The 20311-nt window shown below is 54.3% G+C and overlaps 8 protein-coding genes across 8 annotated transcripts; 3 read left to right on the forward strand and 5 right to left on the reverse strand.

Moving 5' to 3' along the window:
- Positions 1–226: 226 nt before the first annotated feature.
- Positions 227–1050, forward strand: BGZ61DRAFT_470644 (superoxide dismutase; the record flags this gene model as incomplete). Its single annotated transcript, XM_046248104.1, has 2 exons — positions 227–482; positions 539–1050. 2 exons carry the CDS (start codon positions 227–229, stop codon positions 1048–1050), a joined length of 768 nt encoding a protein of 255 aa, XP_046111954.1.
- Positions 1051–3097: 2047 nt separating this feature from the next.
- BGZ61DRAFT_488650 (pyridoxal phosphate-dependent transferase) lies at positions 3098–8376 on the forward strand (the record flags this gene model as incomplete). Its single annotated transcript, XM_046250128.1, has 8 exons — positions 3098–3115; positions 3318–3435; positions 3493–4406; positions 4456–4699; positions 4748–4874; positions 4930–5113; positions 6034–6236; positions 6321–8376. 8 exons carry the CDS (start codon positions 3098–3100, stop codon positions 8374–8376), a joined length of 3864 nt encoding a protein of 1287 aa, XP_046111955.1.
- Positions 8377–9170: 794 nt separating this feature from the next.
- On the reverse strand, positions 9171–11673 carry BGZ61DRAFT_437789 (general substrate transporter). The gene is made up of 7 exons (XM_046244172.1): positions 11285–11673; positions 11128–11175; positions 10876–10962; positions 10670–10820; positions 10085–10610; positions 9796–10020; positions 9171–9729 (listed from the first exon to the last, which is right to left on the reverse strand). The coding sequence occupies exons 1-7, from the start codon at positions 11372–11374 to the stop codon at positions 9324–9326; spliced, it is 1533 nt and encodes a 510-aa protein (XP_046111956.1). The 5' UTR covers positions 11375–11673; the 3' UTR covers positions 9171–9323.
- Positions 11674–12663: 990 nt separating this feature from the next.
- On the reverse strand, positions 12664–13164 carry BGZ61DRAFT_437791 (uncharacterized protein). Its single transcript, XM_046244173.1, has one exon. The coding sequence runs from the start codon at positions 13125–13127 to the stop codon at positions 12840–12842; it is 288 nt and encodes a 95-aa protein (XP_046111957.1). The 5' UTR covers positions 13128–13164; the 3' UTR covers positions 12664–12839.
- Positions 13165–13695: 531 nt separating this feature from the next.
- BGZ61DRAFT_10339 (uncharacterized protein) lies at positions 13696–14525 on the forward strand. The gene has a single exon (XM_046236853.1). It carries the CDS (start codon positions 13900–13902, stop codon positions 14404–14406), a length of 507 nt encoding a protein of 168 aa, XP_046111958.1. The 5' UTR covers positions 13696–13899; the 3' UTR covers positions 14407–14525.
- On the reverse strand, positions 14114–15126 carry BGZ61DRAFT_10328 (uncharacterized protein). The gene has a single exon (XM_046236850.1). It carries the CDS (start codon positions 14914–14916, stop codon positions 14407–14409), a length of 510 nt encoding a protein of 169 aa, XP_046111959.1. The 5' UTR covers positions 14917–15126; the 3' UTR covers positions 14114–14406.
- BGZ61DRAFT_10327 (fungal-specific transcription factor domain-containing protein) lies at positions 15127–17751 on the reverse strand. The gene is made up of 6 exons (XM_046236848.1): positions 17552–17751; positions 17462–17481; positions 17299–17399; positions 17012–17239; positions 16354–16959; positions 15127–16301 (listed from the first exon to the last, which is right to left on the reverse strand). The coding sequence occupies exons 1-6, from the start codon at positions 17619–17621 to the stop codon at positions 15338–15340; spliced, it is 1989 nt and encodes a 662-aa protein (XP_046111960.1). The 5' UTR covers positions 17622–17751; the 3' UTR covers positions 15127–15337.
- A 790-nt stretch (positions 17752–18541) lies between these two features.
- On the reverse strand, positions 18542–19900 carry BGZ61DRAFT_511832 (uncharacterized protein; the record flags this gene model as incomplete). The annotated part of the gene is made up of 4 exons (XM_046252135.1): positions 18542–18842; positions 18913–19220; positions 19381–19677; positions 19772–19900. 4 exons carry the CDS (start codon positions 19898–19900, stop codon positions 18542–18544), a joined length of 1035 nt encoding a protein of 344 aa, XP_046111961.1.
- Between the last annotated feature and the right edge of the window lie 411 nt (positions 19901–20311).

Consider the following 20311-nt stretch of genomic DNA (forward strand, 5'->3'; position numbering starts at 1 on the left):
ACCGTCGCGCCCTGGCCTCAGCTTTTTCTCACCCGCTGTGATTCATACCTAAATGCCCTTCAAAGACAAAGGACCAGCCACACTGTAAGGGCCGTCTCTCTCCCTCTGCCGCTGTCTCACCTCGTCTTCCTCGACAACCTAGCAACATTTGCCCTGCACAACAAAACCACCGCTCTGACGCAACCAAGTCCTTCTCTCACCTCAAGCCACCCTACATCCATCCAAGATGCGATCCTTTGCTGCCCTTGCCGCTTTGTCCTTGGCACTCGTCGGTCACGTTGCTGGCCGTGACGCGGAGCCCGTCACCGACAACCCTGTGGGAGTCGTGTACAAGGCTACTCTCCCCAAAGATCCCTTCTTCAAGGGCGCTGCCCTCGACGGAAACGTCAAAGGATTCATCACCGCTATGGCCGCTGAGGATGAAAACGGCGTCAGGTTCAAGGTCAAGTTCGAGAACCTTCCCAAGGAGGGTGGCCCATTCCGTGAGTACCCGAATCCTGTGTTTGGCTGAAAACACACAGTAGTTGACACATGATAGTATACCACCTTCACGTCGATCCTGCCCCTGATGGCAACTGCACCAAGACCCTTGCTCATCTGGACCCTTTTGAGCGCGGCGAGGAAACCCCTTGCGATAATTCCATCCCCGCTTCGTGTCAGGTCGGAGATCTCAGCGGGAAGTTTGGCAAAATCGAGACGGATCCGTTCGAGGTGGAGTACACCGATTACTATGCATCCACCAAGGAGGGTATTGGTGCCTTCTTTGGCAACCGATCCTTTGTCCTGCACTACGCCAACAAAACCCGCCTTACATGCGCAGACTTTGCCCGCCTGGAGGATGCTGTACCACCTCCTTCCAACGTGACCTACACTCCGCCACCAATGGCCTCCCCTACATCCTCAAAAACCGGCGGGCTTGTGCCATCTACGACTGGAGCTGCCGGGCAGCCATCTTCGACAGGGACCCCCATCCCATCCACAGCTTCTTCAAATATGCTGTCGGCTTCCTTCCTGGTGGCGGGCATCGCTCTGCTCTGGGCTGCGCTATAATGGGACTTATTTGTAAAACCTGGGCTTCTTGCAGGAAGCATCAAAAAGGGTTGAAAATGCGAGGATGGTAGGCGCTAGGAAACAGGGTTCTCGGAAGATGAGAACTGGCGCCGAGAGATTGATGGATTCGCCAACATGTCAGAGCATATTACCGGCATACCTAGATAGAGGTAGACACTTCCCTTCATAGGGGCTTTACTTAGGTCCGGTATAAAAACTACCTAATTCACACAATGAACTGTAATATGCCAGGGGGGGTATTGGCTATTATTTATTTGTATTTTACCAAAGAGATGAGCTAATAACTCTTATAGCTCGAACGCCGATATTGCAATCCACATATTTAGTGATTGTAACTATAATTCGGCCGCAAGTTATTTCTAAATCTAGCTACTGACGCCAGGGTCGCTACATGGACTTGGCTCTCTGGCCTTGACTGATGCCCATATTAAGGAAGGTCAGTGGCAAATAAGTCCCCTAGAATGCATATACTTACCTTATGGCCTGTAGATTCCATGACCGCTGCATACTACATCGGATAATAGCATGCCTAATGCTGCGGTGACCTTTTGTTCCCGCTAATGTGGGAAATCTGAGTGGCGTCCCCAAGCTTCGGGAATCCCGTCTGCAACCATGCAGCTGCCGCCTGCCGGTGAGCTTATGGCAACCCCAGAACTCAAGTGGAGCATCAGAAACTCGGAAAGGAAGGCATTCCAAAAAGGGCCGAGTTGAGTCCTGCAAGCTAATACCTAGTTTGGATCGATATTCCTGGCTCTAATCGGGCTGCCCTTCATCAAAGCGCGGATACCGGCTCTTATACCAGGTTACAGAATCCAGATTGTTACTCCTACCAGTGCCTACGCAGATAGAGTATTCGTTGCAGCAAATAGGTCCATAACAGTCAATTCATCTATGAGTATTCTCATTGAACTACAGCGAGGAGACGGAGCCTCAGGGCTGAAGGTAGTCTAGAGTTCGTTAACAACACAACAAAGCAATACAAGTTTGAGCCACGCGTTTCAAGAAGCCGGGACATCCGCTAATTGATTGAAAGCTAGTTCAATTTTAGCAACAGACGGGTATCCCTAGCCTCTGCGGGAGGCAGTGGAGGGGCTTGGCTTGTTCAACGCGTGGTGGGAGAAGAGTCTCCGGGCCTGAAACCAACTATATCGGCGACCAGTGCTCTCAACAGGTCGCCGGCCTTTAGTACCAGTGTCTTTATCGACAACACTAGACTATTCGCCAGTTGTACGTCACTATTACTCGGGGGTCGCCGTCCTCTTGTGGTCGCCGACAAATATGGTCGCCGAAACTCGAGCTCGCCGATATCTATAGTCGCCGAACACTCAGGTCGCCGACGTTATCAACTAATATCATAAGCTATTGCGTCTTCTAGAAGTTCAGCAGGCAGCGCATCTATGTGCATGGAAGCACCAGCCTCAGCCCTGTGGATCCACCTCACCACATTCACTGCCTCGCGAGACTCATGCTTGTCCCCGTCCTACAGGGATGAGCAACTCGCCGATCCATCACCCCCGGCCTAATTTTCCAGTTCCTTGAATGGAATCCTCCGTGTTCCTGCTGTATGGTACGCGATACACTGTGAGATCTTCGATATTGGGACTGGCAAGGCCTCCAGTGTATTCGGGCATCTCCTTATGGCCAGGGAAGGTGTGTGCCTTGTTTTCAGCCGCTGTGGGGCTGGTGGGTGAACGCCATCTAGGATATATGTCACCATGATGCCTCGCCCTGTGGTGTTTTTGTCCAACTTCTAAGAACAGATCAGACACATTTAACGACCTCAAGCTTCTAGTATTCGTCAATTTTTTTTCAATTCCTCAACCGAGCCTCTCAATCTCAACAACCGAAACTATCCCCAACTTGTTTCATTTTCAGCCATCCCTTCCCCCACTTAGACTTATTTCTCACGCCGCCACACCTTTTGGGCTCGCATTCAGCTCCGGACCATCGGTCCATCGCCACGCCACCAATCATATCAATACAGATTCAGCTCTCGGATATTTTAACCGAGTCGGCACCCTCCTACATGCCTTCTTCGCTCCTGGTACGTGGTTTTCCTTGATTACCAAGACCGAAGGATCTGTAGCCACGTCTTCGTCGCCCTAAATTTCAGCCCCAGCTCCCCTCACAAGAAGTCCGCTATCATTTTCCCACGAGAAGATCTTCAGCTTCAAAAAGCCGCATCCAGCGACATGACACATGCTGCTTTTGAGGCCATATATGATGCTAACAGCCTTCTCCTCCAGCTTGAAACCACGTCACTGCCTCCAAGACCGAGAAGGTCAGTGACAGGGCCGTCAAACATGGAATACAATTCGTCCGTGGACAAGTTCCGAGATGACGAGTATCCCAACATGTCTCAAGGTGCGAAACGCCAACTCCAGCTCTTATCGCGCAAATCTTGTTAACGCAAACTCTCAGGGGCATATCTCGATCATGGAGGCGCAACTATCTATGCCCGCTCGCTCGTCAGCAGCTTCTCGCACGCAATGATTAGTAACCTCTGGGGAAACCCACACTCTGAGAACCTCCCAGCGAAGCTATCTGGAGAGATGATCGACAGCGTTCGAATCAAAGCCTTGGAATTCCTAGGAGCTGATCCTGAGCATTTTGACTTGGTCTTTGTCGCAAACGCCACTGCAGCCATTAAGCTGGTAGCCGACGGGTTTCGCGATCTCGGGGAGAAGACGCCAGGCAAGAGCTTTTGGTACGGTTACCACAGAGAGGCTCACACCAGCGTCATTGGCGTTCGGGAGTTCACTGCTGGTGACTATCACTGCTTTGAAGACGATCAGCAAGTAGAGCGTTGGCTGGAATGCCCGACCAACACCCCCGTTCGAAACTCCAAATCCACGGGCCTGGGCCTGTTTGCGTATCCTGGGCAATCCAACCTCAGCGGACGTCGACTACCCAAGGGATGGCTAAGGAAAATCCGAGAGAACCCGCAACTTCGAAACACTTACACGCTCTTCGACGCCGCTGCCCTCGCCATGACGAGCTCCCTAGGTTCACTTTTTAGCGACCCCGATGATGCCCCCGATTTCACCTGCTTGTCATTCTACAAAATCTTTGGATTCCCCGACCTTGGCGCCTTGGTTGTACGCCGGTCATCGGGCCATGTGTTGAATCTGAGAAGATATTTCGGAGGAGGAACTATTGCTCAGCTTTTCCCTCTTAATGGAGACAAGCGCATCGCGAAGAAGGTTCCGGGTCTGGGAGACCAGTACGACATGTGGAGCATTCATGATGGCCTTGAGGATGGAACCCTTCCGTTTCATAGCATTTTGGCGCTCGGTCTAGCCATAGATACGCACATCCGCCTTTACGGTTCCATGGTAAGATATGTCCTGATCTTGACAAGGGATGGAAGCTAACCGAGCAAAGGACGTCATCTCTCGCCACTGCAACTACCTCGCTCGTTCACTGTACAAAAGTCTCGTGACGCTAAGATATCCTAACGGCTCCCCTGTTGTTGAGGTCTATGTCGACGACCCGACTATGTACGGAGATCCTTCGCGACAGGGTGCGACGTTTGCCTTCAATGTGCTGAGGCAAAACGGCACCTATGTTCCTTGGACCGATATCGAGAGGCTCGCCAATGAGGCCGGGGTCTACATCCGAGCAGGAGGTGAGAATATTGCACGAAAATGAGAGACCCATTGACTAACGGACTTAGGTGTATGCTGTCCTGGCGGTGTATCAAAAGCCCTCGAGTATGAGGAATGGGAGTGGAATCGAATGTTTTCTAGTGGCCACGCCTGTGGCGCGAACGAGATGGCCATCATCAACAGAAGACCTACTGGGTAAGCCTCAGGAGAATATTGGCTTGTCAGAGCAATGGCTAACCTCGTTTCACAGCATTGTCCGTGCCAGTCTCGGTGCCATGACGACAAAGGCAGACGTGCATGCATTGCTCATGTTTCTTCACAATGAATTCATCGCGGAGGCAACTGAAGTGCAATTGCCATCACTTTTGGAGCCGTCCAGAGAAACCCTCCGACTTCCCCTCCGAGAGATGAATCCCAACTATAATATGGCCAGCGTCGCCTACCTGAAGGAGCCATGAAGCTGGAGGCTTCCAGCTTAAGCCTGGTTGGGTTATTGTAACTTTGAACATACATGTTTGATTAGAATTGTTTTTGTTTGATACTGGGGAGCATAGCAGCATGCATACATGGAGTTTGGAGTTTTACACACACCACAGATGAGTCAACGCAAGACGTTATCGGAAGATAGAGGTGCCGGCACCAATAGTAATGATAGATGTTTGATTAATTGTTTGAAGTTGGTTTATTATATAGCCACTGTATACAAACGGAGCGGAGTTTCCGGCCTGGTCAGCGCTACGGATGCAAACGTGCGTATCATTGGTGTCATTGTCGCTTGTCCATTCCTGTGTCACAACTAACCCGCCCAGTGGTTTTAGAACACTACCGCCGAAAACCATCTTGCGTACGCGGCGTTTGCCCTAGGCTGCCTGCAGGGCATTTCCCCCGGACCACGCACTGTAAGTTCGTATAAGTAGGGAGTTGATGCTACACCCGACCGGCAATTCGCAACTCTTACACAACCAAGTCTGGCGGCACACCTTCACGTGATGCTGCATTCAAGACTCAGACGTCAAGACGCAGACTTCAAAATCGAATATTGCATCACAAAGGCCATTTCCCACTGACGATTTAGGCACGGAACAGCCAAGCAATTCGCCTGCTTGAGAGGGTGAGGATCTTCGAACCACATTTGACCAGCGCCCCTCCCAAACAAAGCGGATGCGCCCCTGCCATTTTCTTCGCATCCAAGTTGGCGAGCAGTGTTGACTTCGAATCCTGAAATAGTTCACTACCCCACGCCGCCCACCTTCTACAACTTGCGCCAACATTTGTGCGGCAGCCCTCCAAGCCGTTGATATCGGGACTTGCGGGCGACGGCCTAGATCTCACCGGTTCTAATGCGATAATACAGGTCTGCACAATGGCCAAGAAGAAGAGCAAGCAGGCGCCTGGCGACGGAGCGCAAGTTGCGCCAGAAGTCTCGCCCTCTACTCCAGCGCTCGCGATTCCTCAAGTCCCCGGCACCGGCGCGGGAGGGACAAGGACGAATTCCAAATCGCCGAGAGTCGCTCCGCCAGGTTCCCCTTATCCTCCCCTCATGCTAAGTCGGAACAAGTAGGTCCTCTCCCTACGCGCTGAGTCTGCAGTCTTGGGTTGCGTCTGTCCGTCGGCGCATTGCAAGTCGGCGCTGGGGCTCAGTTTGCTAACAATCGGGCCAAGGCACTGGCGATACATCTCCTGCTTTCACGGCCCCTGGCTCCAAATGCCCATTGAGATCCTCGAGACTATTGCAAACGTCAACTACAACACCCCGCGACCGCGGCCCATGGATCCCGCCGCCTTATTCGATCTGGTCAAGATCCGGCGGCTCGTCGATGAGGCCACGAACCTTGCCGTGAGGGCTACCGGTGATATCGCCTCGCCAGTCTTGACGGATGTAAATGGCGGCTTGCCTTCATTCACCAATGCAGGACACGGAGCAAAACTGAGTCGAGAACGAAAATTCCGGATGAGAGAGCAGGCAAGCCAGAAGCTTGCTCGCGCATATCGCCTGGATGAGATCGCAACCAGCGTCGCGACCATGCAAGGAGCCGGCACTCTAGAAGAGGTCGGTAGGCTGGTGCTGCATCGCATCCCACAGGATTCGGACGCCAAGTATGTTCATTTCTTTCACGAAAAGATACCCGCCCGCCGGCTGGCGGCCTCCACCAGCGTCCAGTCTTTGACGGAGATACTATCCGACAGACCAACTGAGGGAGAGGCATTGCGGACAAGGGCCATGGTGAAGGGCTTCAAGGACGACTTTGAGGGTGCGGCGCAGGACCTCACACTCGCTCTATCAATGTATCGCTCTCATCAACAGCCGCATAGCGCAACCGAGGACGAACTGCGCCTTCAGGAGTCGCATCGGACCGGGAGACGGCCCCAAGACGTCATCTTGGCTGAAAAGGACCAGCCCAGCAGCTTGGAGGGTCAACTATTGTTCCAGCGAGCTACGACCTACTTTACCTTGGCCTGTCAACATGCGTTAGACGCCGTGTCGTCGCCCAAGGACCTAAACAGCCACGCGAAAACGGGGGATTCAGGTGAGCAGCCAGCCTCGGAAACCAACAGACGTGGTTCCCCTGATCCGGACAGGGAGTCGCAGCAAAAGCAGGTCGAATCGCGCAAACTCGTCAAGACCTATGCGAAGCGAGCACTTCGAGATTACATGTCTTTCATCTCACGGTTCGAGTACGCCCCAAGCCTGCCTGTCAGGGTAGCCAAGGATTTCAGCGACCGCGTTAACCTCGCGGCTAACGGCATCCGCAACCCTCGATCATCTGAACACAACTCCCTAAAGGAGCCTTACCCAACGTACTCCCTATCCGACCTGTTTGCAGCAGTTCCGCCGTCAAACCTACCTGGGTATCCGTTCCCAGACCCCCCAATATCTGACACGACGACTCCGCCCCTTGATAGAATGTGCCAGTGCGTCACATATCATCCATTACTGATAGACGCGCTGCACTCACTACTACTCTGCCATTGCCTTGTCCAAACCTCGTCCAAGGAACTCCTGCGCCATGCCAACATGGTGGCTCGACTCATTCGCCTTGTGGATGGATACCCCCTTTTCCACGCCAGTAAGTCCGATGCAAGGTCGGACTGGATCGACGTGATCCGTCGCGCAGACAACTGGCTGCATCTGAGCGCCCCTTGGGAGACTCTCTGTGCACCTGCACCCCTCCCCGTGTTTGATGTCCATACACAGAAGAAACCAGGTCCCTGCCCTGCCCGGGCGGCCTCTGCGGCGGCTGCGATGCTCAGTGGAGGGACAGTTCAGAATACCACCCAGAAGGAACGTGATGAGAGAATCAAGGAGGGAATCCGTGAGCAAGCCATCCTAGATTCCTTGGACGACGGCTGTGTCCATGAGGAAGAGGGCTTCTGCCCTACGGCGGAAGATCGTGCTGCGTTCGGCCCCAGTTCCCCCTCCCCAGGGGATGCGGATACATGGTACAGCCCCGGTGACACTTTTATCGACATGGCTGTGGATCCAGCAACCCAGCGGTGGTCCATCATTGACGCAAGGGAAGTTCCCATCCTCACTGAGCGGGCGACCACTATCGCCCAATGGGTGCGCGAAGCACCCGTCGTTACAGGCACGACAAGGCGGAAGAAGCGCACCAAGAGGCCGGGCAAGGCGGAGGGCTTGGATAGCGCCATGGGGGAGTTGGGGCTTGGGGAGGTGGAAGCAGCGAAATGCGAATAGCGGAGAGCTAACTTGTATGAATCCTCGCATTACATGCAAATGCGGCATCATACACGGTAGTTAGTAACTATCCTCCTAGCCATGTAGTATGTCGCGGGCCGATGAATTGATTATAACCACGGTCCAAATCCATCACCTCAACGTCGTCGTTTTATTTGGAGGGGGACAGGGACAGTCTTCTATGTCTTAATCGTCTCCCCCATCGTCGTCTCCCATCATAAAATCGTCATCGTACAATCAGGTTCGTCTTTTCTGACTCTTATTAGGGTACATTATTCTGTGTGCAAATAACAAGATCCGTGTGTGCGGTTAGCATCGCACTACAATGGTTGATGGCACATGTGTATGTTTGAAACGTGATGCCTGCTGGTGATTTTAGTATCGTCAAGAGGGTGGAGGCAGATGGTCATGACGAATCACACACGGAGTTACGATCTGCAATGCAGGATTTAGATGCGTTTGACACAGGAATTGTGCGGCCTGCACAAGATTAGGCGTGTCAAACACGGGGCTCAAACGCAGCAAACACAGAAACACAGTGCACCCTCACTAATACCGTCATTGACAACGGCTTCTATCGATTGTTTGTTACCCTTTTTACAATTAAATTCGAAACAGGAGTCCAGCAGAAGATGCCGTCGAAACGGAATGCATATCGCTCAGGGATGTTAGTTACGGCAAGTCGAGTCTTACCTCCATCCCCACTCTCTGTCGGTTGGGGGTTCTGGTGGTTTAGTATCATGAAATGGCACAGCAATTAATACATGACGGGCTACGGATGAAGAGCATCTGGCAAGGAGGCACATGCATGATGTGACCGGGTATATTCAATAAATACTTAGATTATCCCCGTGTTCGTACTATATAAACCCTCACAAGGCCATCTGTCCAAGCGCCCAACTCACAATGAGCAGTCACCAGCTGCAGAAGCGTCTCCAGTGGGAAAATCAGACACCAACCTCACGTCGTCGCTCCGACTCGTGAATCTCCGCACCATCCTTCAGCTCAACAGGCGGGGCCTGCTGCTCAACACCGACGCCAAGAATCTGGGCACCCTTCTCAGTGTGGTCGGCGCCACCAAAGATGACATCCATCTGCTCAAGGGCGACACCCTTGGTCTCGGGGATGAAGAAGTAGACAAAGGCGCAGAGCAAGAGGTTGACTCCCATAAAGAAGAAGAGACACTTGAGGCCCACCTTCTTGAGGAAGGTAGGGAAGAACTGTTGGAAGATGGTGTTGGCGACGTTCTGGCACTGCGAGGCCATGCCGATAGCCTGGGATCGGACGTTGGCAGAGAAAATCTCGGAAGTCCACATCCAGACAGTGGCACCCCAGGAAGGCTTGTAAAAGAAGCTGTGATACAATGTTAGTGGACGATACAGGTGCATGCGCCAGCCTAGGCTATGGGAGGAGACTTACATGAAGAGGAAAAGCAGGAAGACAATACCGATGGCCACGGGTTGAGACTTGACGCCGTCGGTGGTCGGAGTGGCCATGCTAATAACGGGAACAAGCATCATGCAAAGAGCCATACCAATGGCACCAACCATGAAGAGCCAGCGACGACCGAAGCGATCGGCAGTCCAGGCCGCGTTAAGAGTGAAGAGGATACCAAAGGTGGCCCACAGCGCGTTGATGAGGTTGCTGTTGGGAGGGTCGACGTTAGCTTCTCAGTTCAAGGCAACGGCGGCGAGGAATGGGGACATACATTGTCGTATCGGACTTCCAAACCTTCTTGTAGATGGACGTAGAGTAGGTGTTGAGAGTACCCTGGCCGGTGAGCTGCTGGCCGACGTTGAGGACGACGGCGAGACCGAATCGCTTGCGGACAGAGGGATCCTTGAAGAGGGCCGAGTAACCGGGGCTGATGATCTCCTTCTCGTACTCGATAGCCTCACGGATGGCAAGGAGCTCCTCCTCGACCTCCTCGTCGGTCTCGCGGATGCTGCGCAGGGCGGCGCGGGCGGCATCGATGTTGTTGTTCTTCTTGATGTGCCAGCGGGGCGACTCGGGCTGGAAGGGAAGAGCGGCGAGGATGATGATGGGAACCAGGATCTGGAAGATGACGAGGATGCGCCAGTCCCACTCGCCGAGCTTCTCGCGGTGCAAGGAGCAGGCGTAGTTGATCCAGTAGGCGATGAAGGCGCCCACGGAGTAGTTGAGCTGCCAAAAGGTCATGACCTTGCCACGGATGCTGGCGGGGACGACCTCATTGATGTAGACGGGACCGGCAGCTGCACAGATTTGTTAGCCACGAAGTCTTTTTGTTTCTCAAGGGGAGGGAGAAGCATACTCAGAGCTGTGCCCTGGCCCATACCGATGAGGACACGGCCAAAGATGAAGACGCCGAGCTTTCCCTTGGGCGAAAAGGTCTGGATCAAGGCGGCAATAATGGTAATGAAGCATCCAATGCCCATTCCCCATCGTCGACCAAGGAAGTCGGCCTGGGATTGACTGTCAGTACCGAGGTGAGAGATGAGCGAGGGAATGTTGACTTACGATGGGGCCGCCCATGAAGAAACCACTGACAATGGCACCGATGGTATAGCAAGTGTTGATCAAGCCAATTCTGTAGGTATCTTCTTCCTGGAGGGGGTGGTGTTGTTAGCTTGGTGATTGGCTACCAGGGTGACATTGATGCAGGTAGGGATGAAGCCGAGGCCAAGACTTTAGGGCGGTCTGGGCATCGGGATCACGGCACTAAGGACGAGGAATAGATGATGGATGGATGGATTGGATATGAGGACATACAATATCGAGGTTGAACCAGGCGAGCCAGTGGGCTGAGCCTTGGAGAGCCTGTGAAGAAGATGGGAGTCAGTTATCTCACACACACGTGACTTGGTACTTGGCTGCTGAGAGCCAAGGGCTTCCCTCTGAGCATCAAGCGGTGGGAGAGGGGAATTACATTGAAAACACTAGAATCGAAGCCATAGAGCGTCATGCACGACGCGGCGACGAGACAGATGAACCAGTTGTACTGGCGCGTCTTGTTCATCTTGGCGGTGTTGGGTTGTGTTGACACAAAAGTGTGAAGCCGAGAATTGTCTTGTGGCAACTTGCCTCGGTTGCGATAGCCTCTCACCAAGGGTTGCGGGATGGGTGCCTCAATCAGGTCAACAAAGACACGACAGAAAAGAGGCAAAACGTCCCAAAGGGGAGGATTGTCTCGATGAGCAGTGGGCGAAGAGAGAGAAGGGAGAGAGTGAGATGTGCAAAGGCTCCTGGGGAAAGACAGAAAACGGAAGACGAACGGCCGGTCCTTTTTATCTTTCCCCAGCACTCAGTCAGTCCAGTCCCCCTCCCCCCCAGGATGGTAGGCAAAACACGACTAGGATGGGATGGCCCCGGCATTCTCGCGCCCCGGACCAGACGATTCAGAAGGTTTGCTAATTCGCCAGAGATTAAAAAGGGCGACTCCACCGGCGATGAGCTAGGAACAAGTGCGACTAGGGATGCTAGTTGTGTAGTGTAAGGTAGCATTGCGCACGCTGCGTTGGATGACACGGGTACATGACACTCTGCGCATTTTACGAGTATGCGGTGCGGTACCTGGGCTATAACGGAGGGGCCGCTCTCTACCGATGTATGTAGCCAGCATCTAGGCGAGTTCATGCCCAAAAGCGAGGCAAACGAAAAGGCGAGGTGAGGTGAGGTGAGGTGAGGAGAAGGCTACCTAGGTAGGTGCGGGCGGTTGATAGCGTCCGTTCAGCGCAACAATGCCATCTCCATCAAGTATACCTACTCACTCGGTCCTCCTCCGAACCCTTCACCACCAGGTAGGTCGGTACACACTCACACACATACACGGACGTTATGCCCCCAACGCCGAGAAATGAATTGCCCATTCCTTTTTTTCCCCACGCCCGAATAAAGCAACGAGTCCCGGGCTGTTTGTTGCCGCTTTCCCACCTTCCCCGGGCCCCCTTCTCCACCCGCTCGCCGCTCGCCGCCTCGTCTAAGTATGCCCATGGGCCTCTCTCCGCTCTCACCCGCACTTTTTCTTGCGCAAATCGCATCTTGGCATTCCTCCTAGACTGGCGGGCGTCTGGGGCAAGCAGACCACCAAAAAAAGTGGTGTGGGGTTTCGGGCCATCTTCCTTGGCAGGCGGCTGAATGGGGCGTCGCGAGATCGCATGTCACACCAGGCCAGAGGCGTAAGGGGGCCCTCCCATTGGCGGGAATAGATGTTCCGTGCGGAATAGCACAGACGCAGTGAGTTTGCGGACCTATTTCGTAGTTTCGCCTCCCCAACCCAAGCCTCGCGAGCCCTTGACTTACATGCTGTCCCTGGTTAGTTGGTCTCTTCTTCCCCCCATTCCCAACCCATCCTTCCCTCCCCCCCGTGCGGAGCTCCCGCCTTTCCCCGCACCCCGTGTTAAGCTTCGTGGAGAAGAGAATCTGGGAAGGGGCAAACCCCAAGATCAAGAACCATTGTGAATTTTGCCGGTCGTTGAGGATGGTCAGGGTCTCGTCAGGTCTCGTCCATTCCATCGGCTGCTCGGCATGCCTGGTAGCGAGACGTCAACACGTGGCCAAGACTTGATCAAGATGATCTGCCACCCATCATGTCTGTCCTGCAGCATCATCCTTTTTTGGGGCTTCAAAGGCGGGAGGGGGAGGAAGCAGACGGTCTGCGCATCCATCATCCCATGTCCCGTTGGAAAAAAGATAGCCAGACCATTGCCCAAAGAGTGAACCAGACCCTCACCGCAATCCAATGCGCCTAGCCCTGGTAATCCTTCATTCATCTTGTCTCGTCTCGTCTCGTCTCGTCTCGTCTCGTCTCTCTCTCTGTTTTCGTCATCGTCTCCGTCGTGTCCTTGCTCGCCGCTCCCCTCCTCCTCCTCCTCCCCATCCTCCCACGTTCAATGCCCAATACCCCAAAACAAGTCTTGGCCGCATACGACAAATACCCCGGTCCCCAGTGCCGCTGACCAGTCACCCACATGCCCAGGCCGCGTTCCTGTCGGGGCGCCAGGGATCTCCAGAGCCAAGAGATGAGAATTGGCCGATTTATCCATCTCAGCCAACGAGGTCCCGCTCTCCCGTTCTCCCGCCTAACTAACGTCAACGTCGCCGCCCCCGTCCACCACCCCCATTCAGACATTGGGGGTTTCTCCCTTTCTCCCTCTCACGGGCTGATCTCCCAGGCCTCTCCGGGGCTTCCTAGGGCTTCCTAGAGTTTTTCCACGGCCCCATCCCCTCTGTGGCCCACCGTCGTCACTATATCCCGACTCCAGACCCTCCAGGCGGTGCCGCTATGCCGCTTCAACCGGTCAGGGCCGCACCGAGATTGGTCCACGTCCTGCAAATGGCGTCCTGTGGCGGCGGCGGCTTCGATGCGTCTGGGGACGTCTGGGGAGACGTCTGGGGGGCTCTCTCACGCCTTGCCGTTCGCAGCCCATCCTAATACGACGTACTACGCAGTAAGTCGAAAATAAAGCTGAGGCGCCACTAGCATCCGTCGACACATTTATCCACCCATCACAGTCTCGAGATCTGGCCGCTAGTCATTGTCACATGAATCCTTTCTCTCGGGGAAGCAAGCCACCTATTGAAGTAGAATCCAGCCTCGAAACCCAACCGTTTGCAGCCACAAATTCGTCACAACGTCGAGTCATCAACCAGTCACGCAGCCATTTTCCCATCCTCTATCAAACGAAAGTGTCGTGTTCTCCGTCGCCATCCCCGGTCATTTCGCTAGGCCCCCCTCCTTTCAACAAAGACACAACCCACGTTTGCTCGCCAAACTGGCCCAATCACTCCCAGTGGCAACCCTTCTCTTGGCGACAGCCCTTCTCGGAGGCCTTGTTCGTCTACAATTGGGCCTTGACTGGGGCAATGAACAGGTTACTGTCATCCCCACGTCCAGAACAAGCAACCAAAAGTCCCTTCCTCGCCGCATTCGATGCCAATATTTCCACCCAACACGCATCAACCCATCACCGTCTGCAGCCCTCTCGCTTGTGTACAATGACCAGTATCCAACATCTTTTCCCTCCAGAAATGGGGACAGCCTTAGGCTAATTACCCCTTGGCACAAGATGATGATCGACCCGACAATGCTGCAGTTGGGCCACACATTTTCCCGTCCACGTTTGGTTGACAGGGTTGCAGTGTCCACGAACCTCCCCGCACTCTCATGCAAGTCTCGGCCGAGACACGCTCAAGAAAAGTACTGCATGTTTCCCTGTCACCAAGTCCTGTCAAGACTGGGAGATCAATCACGATGCAAAGAGTATGACTCTTCGAGTAAGCCTTCAAGATGATGGTCCCGACAAATGACGGGTTGCCGCGCCGGACTTCAAAGCAACGCGGTGGCGCTCCAGTATCGCACATTGACAAAATCAGCAACAGGACAAACTCGCGACCCGCGGCCATGGTCAAGGTTTTTAATAGATTCCTTTGGGCGTCATTCCTGGGGGTTTCGAGCTCGCGACTTCTGAGTTGCCATAACCGGGTTGATAGTAGATAGGGATGGCGAACAACCGACCACAGTGCTGTTTGGAATCGAGTCCCCCATAAGATTGTCACCATCGCTCGCGATCACGCTAACATGCCCTCTACTTAGCTTCAGATCCGAGAATCGGGAGCATCGGCTCAAGTACAGCGCCGTTACGCATTGCTACGCGAAAATAGGGCATCGAAGAACCTACCGGAAGTCTCGAATACCCCCGTGAGTGACACGCTTAGACATTCATTCGTCTATAGCTTATCCGGGATCGTACATGCGCAGTAATAAATGCGGTCAACCGCCAACAGGCGTCATTCGGTTGATATCCGTTGACTTCGACAGGATCTCGAAAAGACCGTTGGCGGAGACCACTTAGCACAGTTGGGTTGCGGAGGGAGGTTATCCCAGTGAGAGATGTGCCCGGAATGGTGAAACTGCGGCGTCTTATTCTCTCCATCTAATATCCGCCAAGCCTCTTCAACTTCCGCGCGTTTCTTGGAGAATTTATTGGGGCAGCCCTCCTCGCATCATCTGTGCAACGTCAACGCCCACCCAACGCATCTCCTGGGGCTGTTGTCCGCCATGCATCTGTACCGGGGCCTGTTGAGGCTGCATGCCCCCATTTTGGTATTGCATCTGGTGCTGTTCCCTCGCGACGTCTCGCGCCTGCTTTCGCCTGCTCAGTCGCTCAACCACCTCCTCGGATATTCTCCCAAAGCTCTCTCTCCACATCGCTGCATCTTCCCAGCGATCTCCGTACGTTCCCAGTGTCTGTGAAACCTTATCCAAGCATCGCAAACTACGATCAAGGTTATCCTCCCCTGCTAGACCCTGAGCTTGTAATCGTCTTGGGAGTGGGGGAGCTGGCGCAGCACCAGGGCGAGGGATGGGGATAGGAACCGGCACCCCGGAAAGCAGCATATCTTCTGCATCCCTCAGGACAGCGAGGAACTGGTTAGCCATGAAGTATATCCGCAGTACATCGTGGTACGTGTAGAAGCCTGGGTTTTGCGACCCATGAGCAATCTCGTGGATGGTATCCAGATACGCCATGGAATGCTCGAAAATTAGTATGCGGTTGTAGTCCGTAATTTGCGGTGCCCTAGCTGAGGGCGCAATGCAGTAGACGTAGCTATATCGTAGCTCTTGCTCAAACAACTGTCGAATTCCTGGTGCAAGGGTGGGAGGAAGCGATTCGGCCCATTCCCGCATGTCCAAACACATGTTCCAGATGTAAGAGATAGGATCTTGCAGAGGAGTCGATCCCGACTGGTATAGCTCTTGGTACCAGTGAGACTGCGCACGCCGAAGCTGGAAGAGGAGCAGAGCTGGGTCTGCCGACTGTGGTCCAGCGATAGGTCCCGGATTGGATACCTTGCGCCCCCCCAACCCAGAAGCATGCGGGAACGCAACATTAACTGTGTCGTCAGTGAAGGAGAATGTTCGAGCATGTACCATGCTAATGGCTCTGTGGAGGGGTCAGTATTTTGCATCATACGGGCTAGGAAGGATCAACGAACCGATCGAGCGCATACACGCAATAGAAGATTTTCCGTCGCATATCAAGTGCTGTCTTGTCGGATACGGAGGACATTGGTGGATCCTGATGGAAGCCGAGATCAACAATAGCCCGAGCCGTAAATCCTATTAGGTGCCAGCTATCAAAATGAGCAGGGTCCAGCATCGCGTACTGCGTTAGGAGAAGCAGAGACTGGATCTGGGTGACATATCCGGGTGCCAGGGCCCCGTCGGCAAAGCTCATGGCTCTGGAAGCAAACTCCAATCCTTTAACGTAGTGCTCATCACCCTTTTGGCGGCTTTGAGTAGTGGAACCAATGGCAAGCACCATGTAGACCATCCAGCAATCAGAATCTTTGATAACACGATCATCCTGCTGGTACAGGTCATCCAAGGCGGTGAGTAGGCCTGTTTCTGAGAAGGATGGGAATAATGAGTAGATGGTGTTCATGTAATGTTGAACAATGCAATGGGCAGTCTGTCTTGGGGGCAGACGAGCCTCTGGGGACTCTGGGAGAGCATCGTTGGTGGTGGCAGCGAGGACGAGCCTGGCAAAAGTCATATTGCTAGCAGTAGGCTCAAAGTCTCTTGTGGTTGCGTTGACAGATCTAGAGAAGGGTCAGGAGTCTGTTGATGAGATGGGGGGTTCTTGATACTAACAGGAACCCAAAGTCGGAGACGAGCGAATTGACGTCGGAGTTTTCCCGCTTTCGGGCGGCCTTGCGATGAATGGCAGCGCGAATAGCGGCGAGGGAGTCCCTCCTATCCATCTGGGGGTTGAATGTCGATGTGTCCGGGTCATGGAGGGCAACAGAGGCCTTGCGTGACTTGGCAAACTGAAGGCGCTTCTCCAGCTTTTCTATGCGGAGCTCTAGGGCGGCGACATAACTGCGCATCATGTATGAGCAGCCAAACAGCAGACAGAGGAGCCTCAGGGATAGACAGACCTTCTTTCCTTGCCTCGAGCAAACTGATCGTTTGCCGCAGAGCACTCATTCACGCGGCCAGCCTTCTCACAAGCTGTGCATGCGGGCAGCTTGCCATCACACTGACCAGCAACGTTAGTCCCGAGAGAACAGCGCAGACAGATATGGTACTGAGGTCAGTTACCTTTACTTTGGCAGCGCGGCCTTGAAAATAAGCCAGTTAGTACTTGCGATGGACGAATGAATACGGCGACGAGAAGGGACTGAGACTCACATCGAGAGCAGGCGGAGACGGGACGTGAGACCCTCAGGAGGGGATTGTGGGAGAAGCTCGCGCGGGGCATTTTGCTACGGCACCAGCGCCAGCGACAGCGTCGTCAGTGGGGTTTATCGAGGCTGCGATGTAGGCCACGGATAAGAGGTCGCGTCGTCGTGTGAGAGTGGTGGGATGACTTCAAGACCGGGGGACAGAAGATAGTTGCAACAGTTGGAAGGTCGTTTGACTTCTCCACTGGCAAGCGGGACAGCTGCTGTAGCACGAGGCCCTGCCTGCCTGTTCTGGAAAAGAGCCGCAATAATCGGGCTGGGGCTTAGCCTTGCGTCGATGGTTAAGGGAAGGAAGGTTGGTTGGTTGGTTGGAGGGTTGTACGTTGCTCCTGCTGACAACGCGGGGCGGGGGAACAGGACAGGAGGGGAGGGGCCTTTGGAGGGACCAAGCGACCAAGCTCTCGGCTACCTTCTACTACCTCGGGTGGGCGACTGTGCGATGACGACAGCGAATGGTTCCGTCAGTAGCATCAATCAAGCCTAATAGCTTGTGTCTGGCGGTGCTGGCGTGGTGCGGTCGCAGCGTCGTGGCGCTGACGGTGCAGAGCCTGGGTCGACGGTTGCAGGATGTTTTGGGGCGATGGAATGAGACGGCCCACGATGGATCGGTAGAGGACCCCTAGTTCAGCGAGGCCAGGCTCAAGCGACTAGCAGACCTGGGAAGGATACGGATAGAGGACGAAGGGATGGAATCTTCGATGGAGCTTGACAGAGAGATTGAACCCCAGTCGCAGGTGGGGTAGTCCCCCAACCGGATGATTTAATGCGACGGTTTGGGTGTCGCACAATCGGAGCGCGGGCAGCAGCAGCAGCGAGGAGAGGGCTGGCGATGGGAGCAGCGATGGGAGCAGTGTGTGGGCAAGAGCTCGGGAAGCGAATCGGGTGGAGAGACAGAGGGTTGACGCATTCGGATGGTTCGGGGGGGGGGGGACTTAAGTTATTGATTACAGCCTTGTTGCAATAACAGCTGAGCTGTAGTGGGTTGTAGCGGGAGGTTTACGAATAGGTCGTAGTCGGTGGCGAAAAAGTCCAAACCGATCTGGGCACGGTACATCCGCTCGGCGAACTGAGAAGGTCGGTCCGGCGAGATAAGGTGAGGCGAGATGAGATGATGGGGAGATGACCCTGTGAGTTGACGTCTGTGTGCGTGTGCGAGACTGCGAGACTGCGAGACTGCGAGTTGCTTGCTTGTGTGTGTCCGTGTGAGAGGCGTGTCTGACCAGTCGACGCACTTGGTACTACGTATGCGTGTCTCGGCCCCAAGCTCTGTCGTTGTTTGGGTTTGGCGTGCGATGGTTGGCCACGCACCGTGACGCACGCCCTCGCAGTCGCGAATGACGAGAGGGAATCCCTGAGCTCCCTGAGCAGCGAGATAGGACGGCGAGGGCTTGCTTCTGGCGCGCATCGGGAACAAAGCAGACGACGAGGTTGCGACTCACCACCAACGCCCGCCTTGACCCTAACCGAGGACGGCCAAGGGCGCTAAGGCGTGACATGGGTGCGCTGGACGGATGCGACCCTGGATCATCGCCGGGCGATGGCGATGGAGATGGAGATGGGATGGATGGGTCATTAGATGGAACACGGGGGTGAGAGGGGCCTGTGGATGACGCGCCCTTTTTGCGGAGGTCGATGTCGAAGCCGAGATCGTGGCCATGATGAATAAGTTAATCGGCGCCGTCCAGAAGCAGCGGGTAGGTAAGTTAAGGGAAGTGTATCGGGATAGGGTTCGACGCCGGGGTAGGAAGTAGATGCGTGGGTGGACACGCGGCGTACCTCGATCTGCTTGCAAGGACCATTCTTGACCGAGAGGGAGAGGGAGACTGACGCCGCATTCAATACCAGTTTTCGTATAATAACGATGGCAATGGAAATGGCTATGCTCCCACCGCTTCTTGTTGGCCTCAAGTCGAGAGGGGAAATGGCTTTTTCCCTACTGCTGGTGCTACGGCACGTATGGCGTGAGGTGAGGAGGTGAGGTGTCTTTTTGCGGACATAGCCCAGACTTTTACCCACGCGCATGGCACACGCACCCCACGGCAGATGCAACAACCCATGATGGGGAATCGCAGCCTAGAGGGATCAGTACCATTACTGTGGTACTGTGGACGGAGCAGTGAACGGTGGGATGGACCCAGCGTGTTTCATGGCGGACCATACTCCGTACCCTCAGTGTGATTGACCCCTGCTCAGCGGCAGTAACAGCACCGGCACCGGCAGCTCTACCGACACGATAGTGCGTGTAAAAGGAACGCAAGTCGGCATGGCGGAATAGGATTAGACACGTCCCTGGCATGCGGAAATGTTTCTAAAATAAAGTGTCAACACAACCCTTTTTGAACGTCTGGCATTTTTTATATTGGACTTGCAACATGTTTGTGTCGGCGCGGGGAATGGAAGTGCTTGATGACCAACAAAAGACTCAAACTCTTCACGACCTCTTTGCTGTTGGAGCCATCTGCACCTCCGTACCCTGGTATTGCCTATCCCGTGCGCGCACATTCACAGACACCAACATTCCTCGTGTTTCATCCCATCTGGTCTCTTGTCGTCGACGCCAACCTCGCCGCAATACTTCCGAGACGTATGTACCTACTGTATGTAAGGTACTTACTTGCCGTACCAAGTCCGTTCAATCTTGTGCTGACGGATAGATGACCAGGCTTGTCTGTCAGTCACCCAGAGATCTGCGCTAGAGCCTGAGCTA

This window comes from Ilyonectria robusta (assembly GCF_021365365.1).
Source record: "Ilyonectria robusta strain PMI_751 chromosome Unknown BGZ61scaffold_1, whole genome shotgun sequence".
Classification (NCBI taxonomy): Eukaryota; Fungi; Ascomycota; class Sordariomycetes; order Hypocreales; family Nectriaceae; genus Ilyonectria; species Ilyonectria robusta.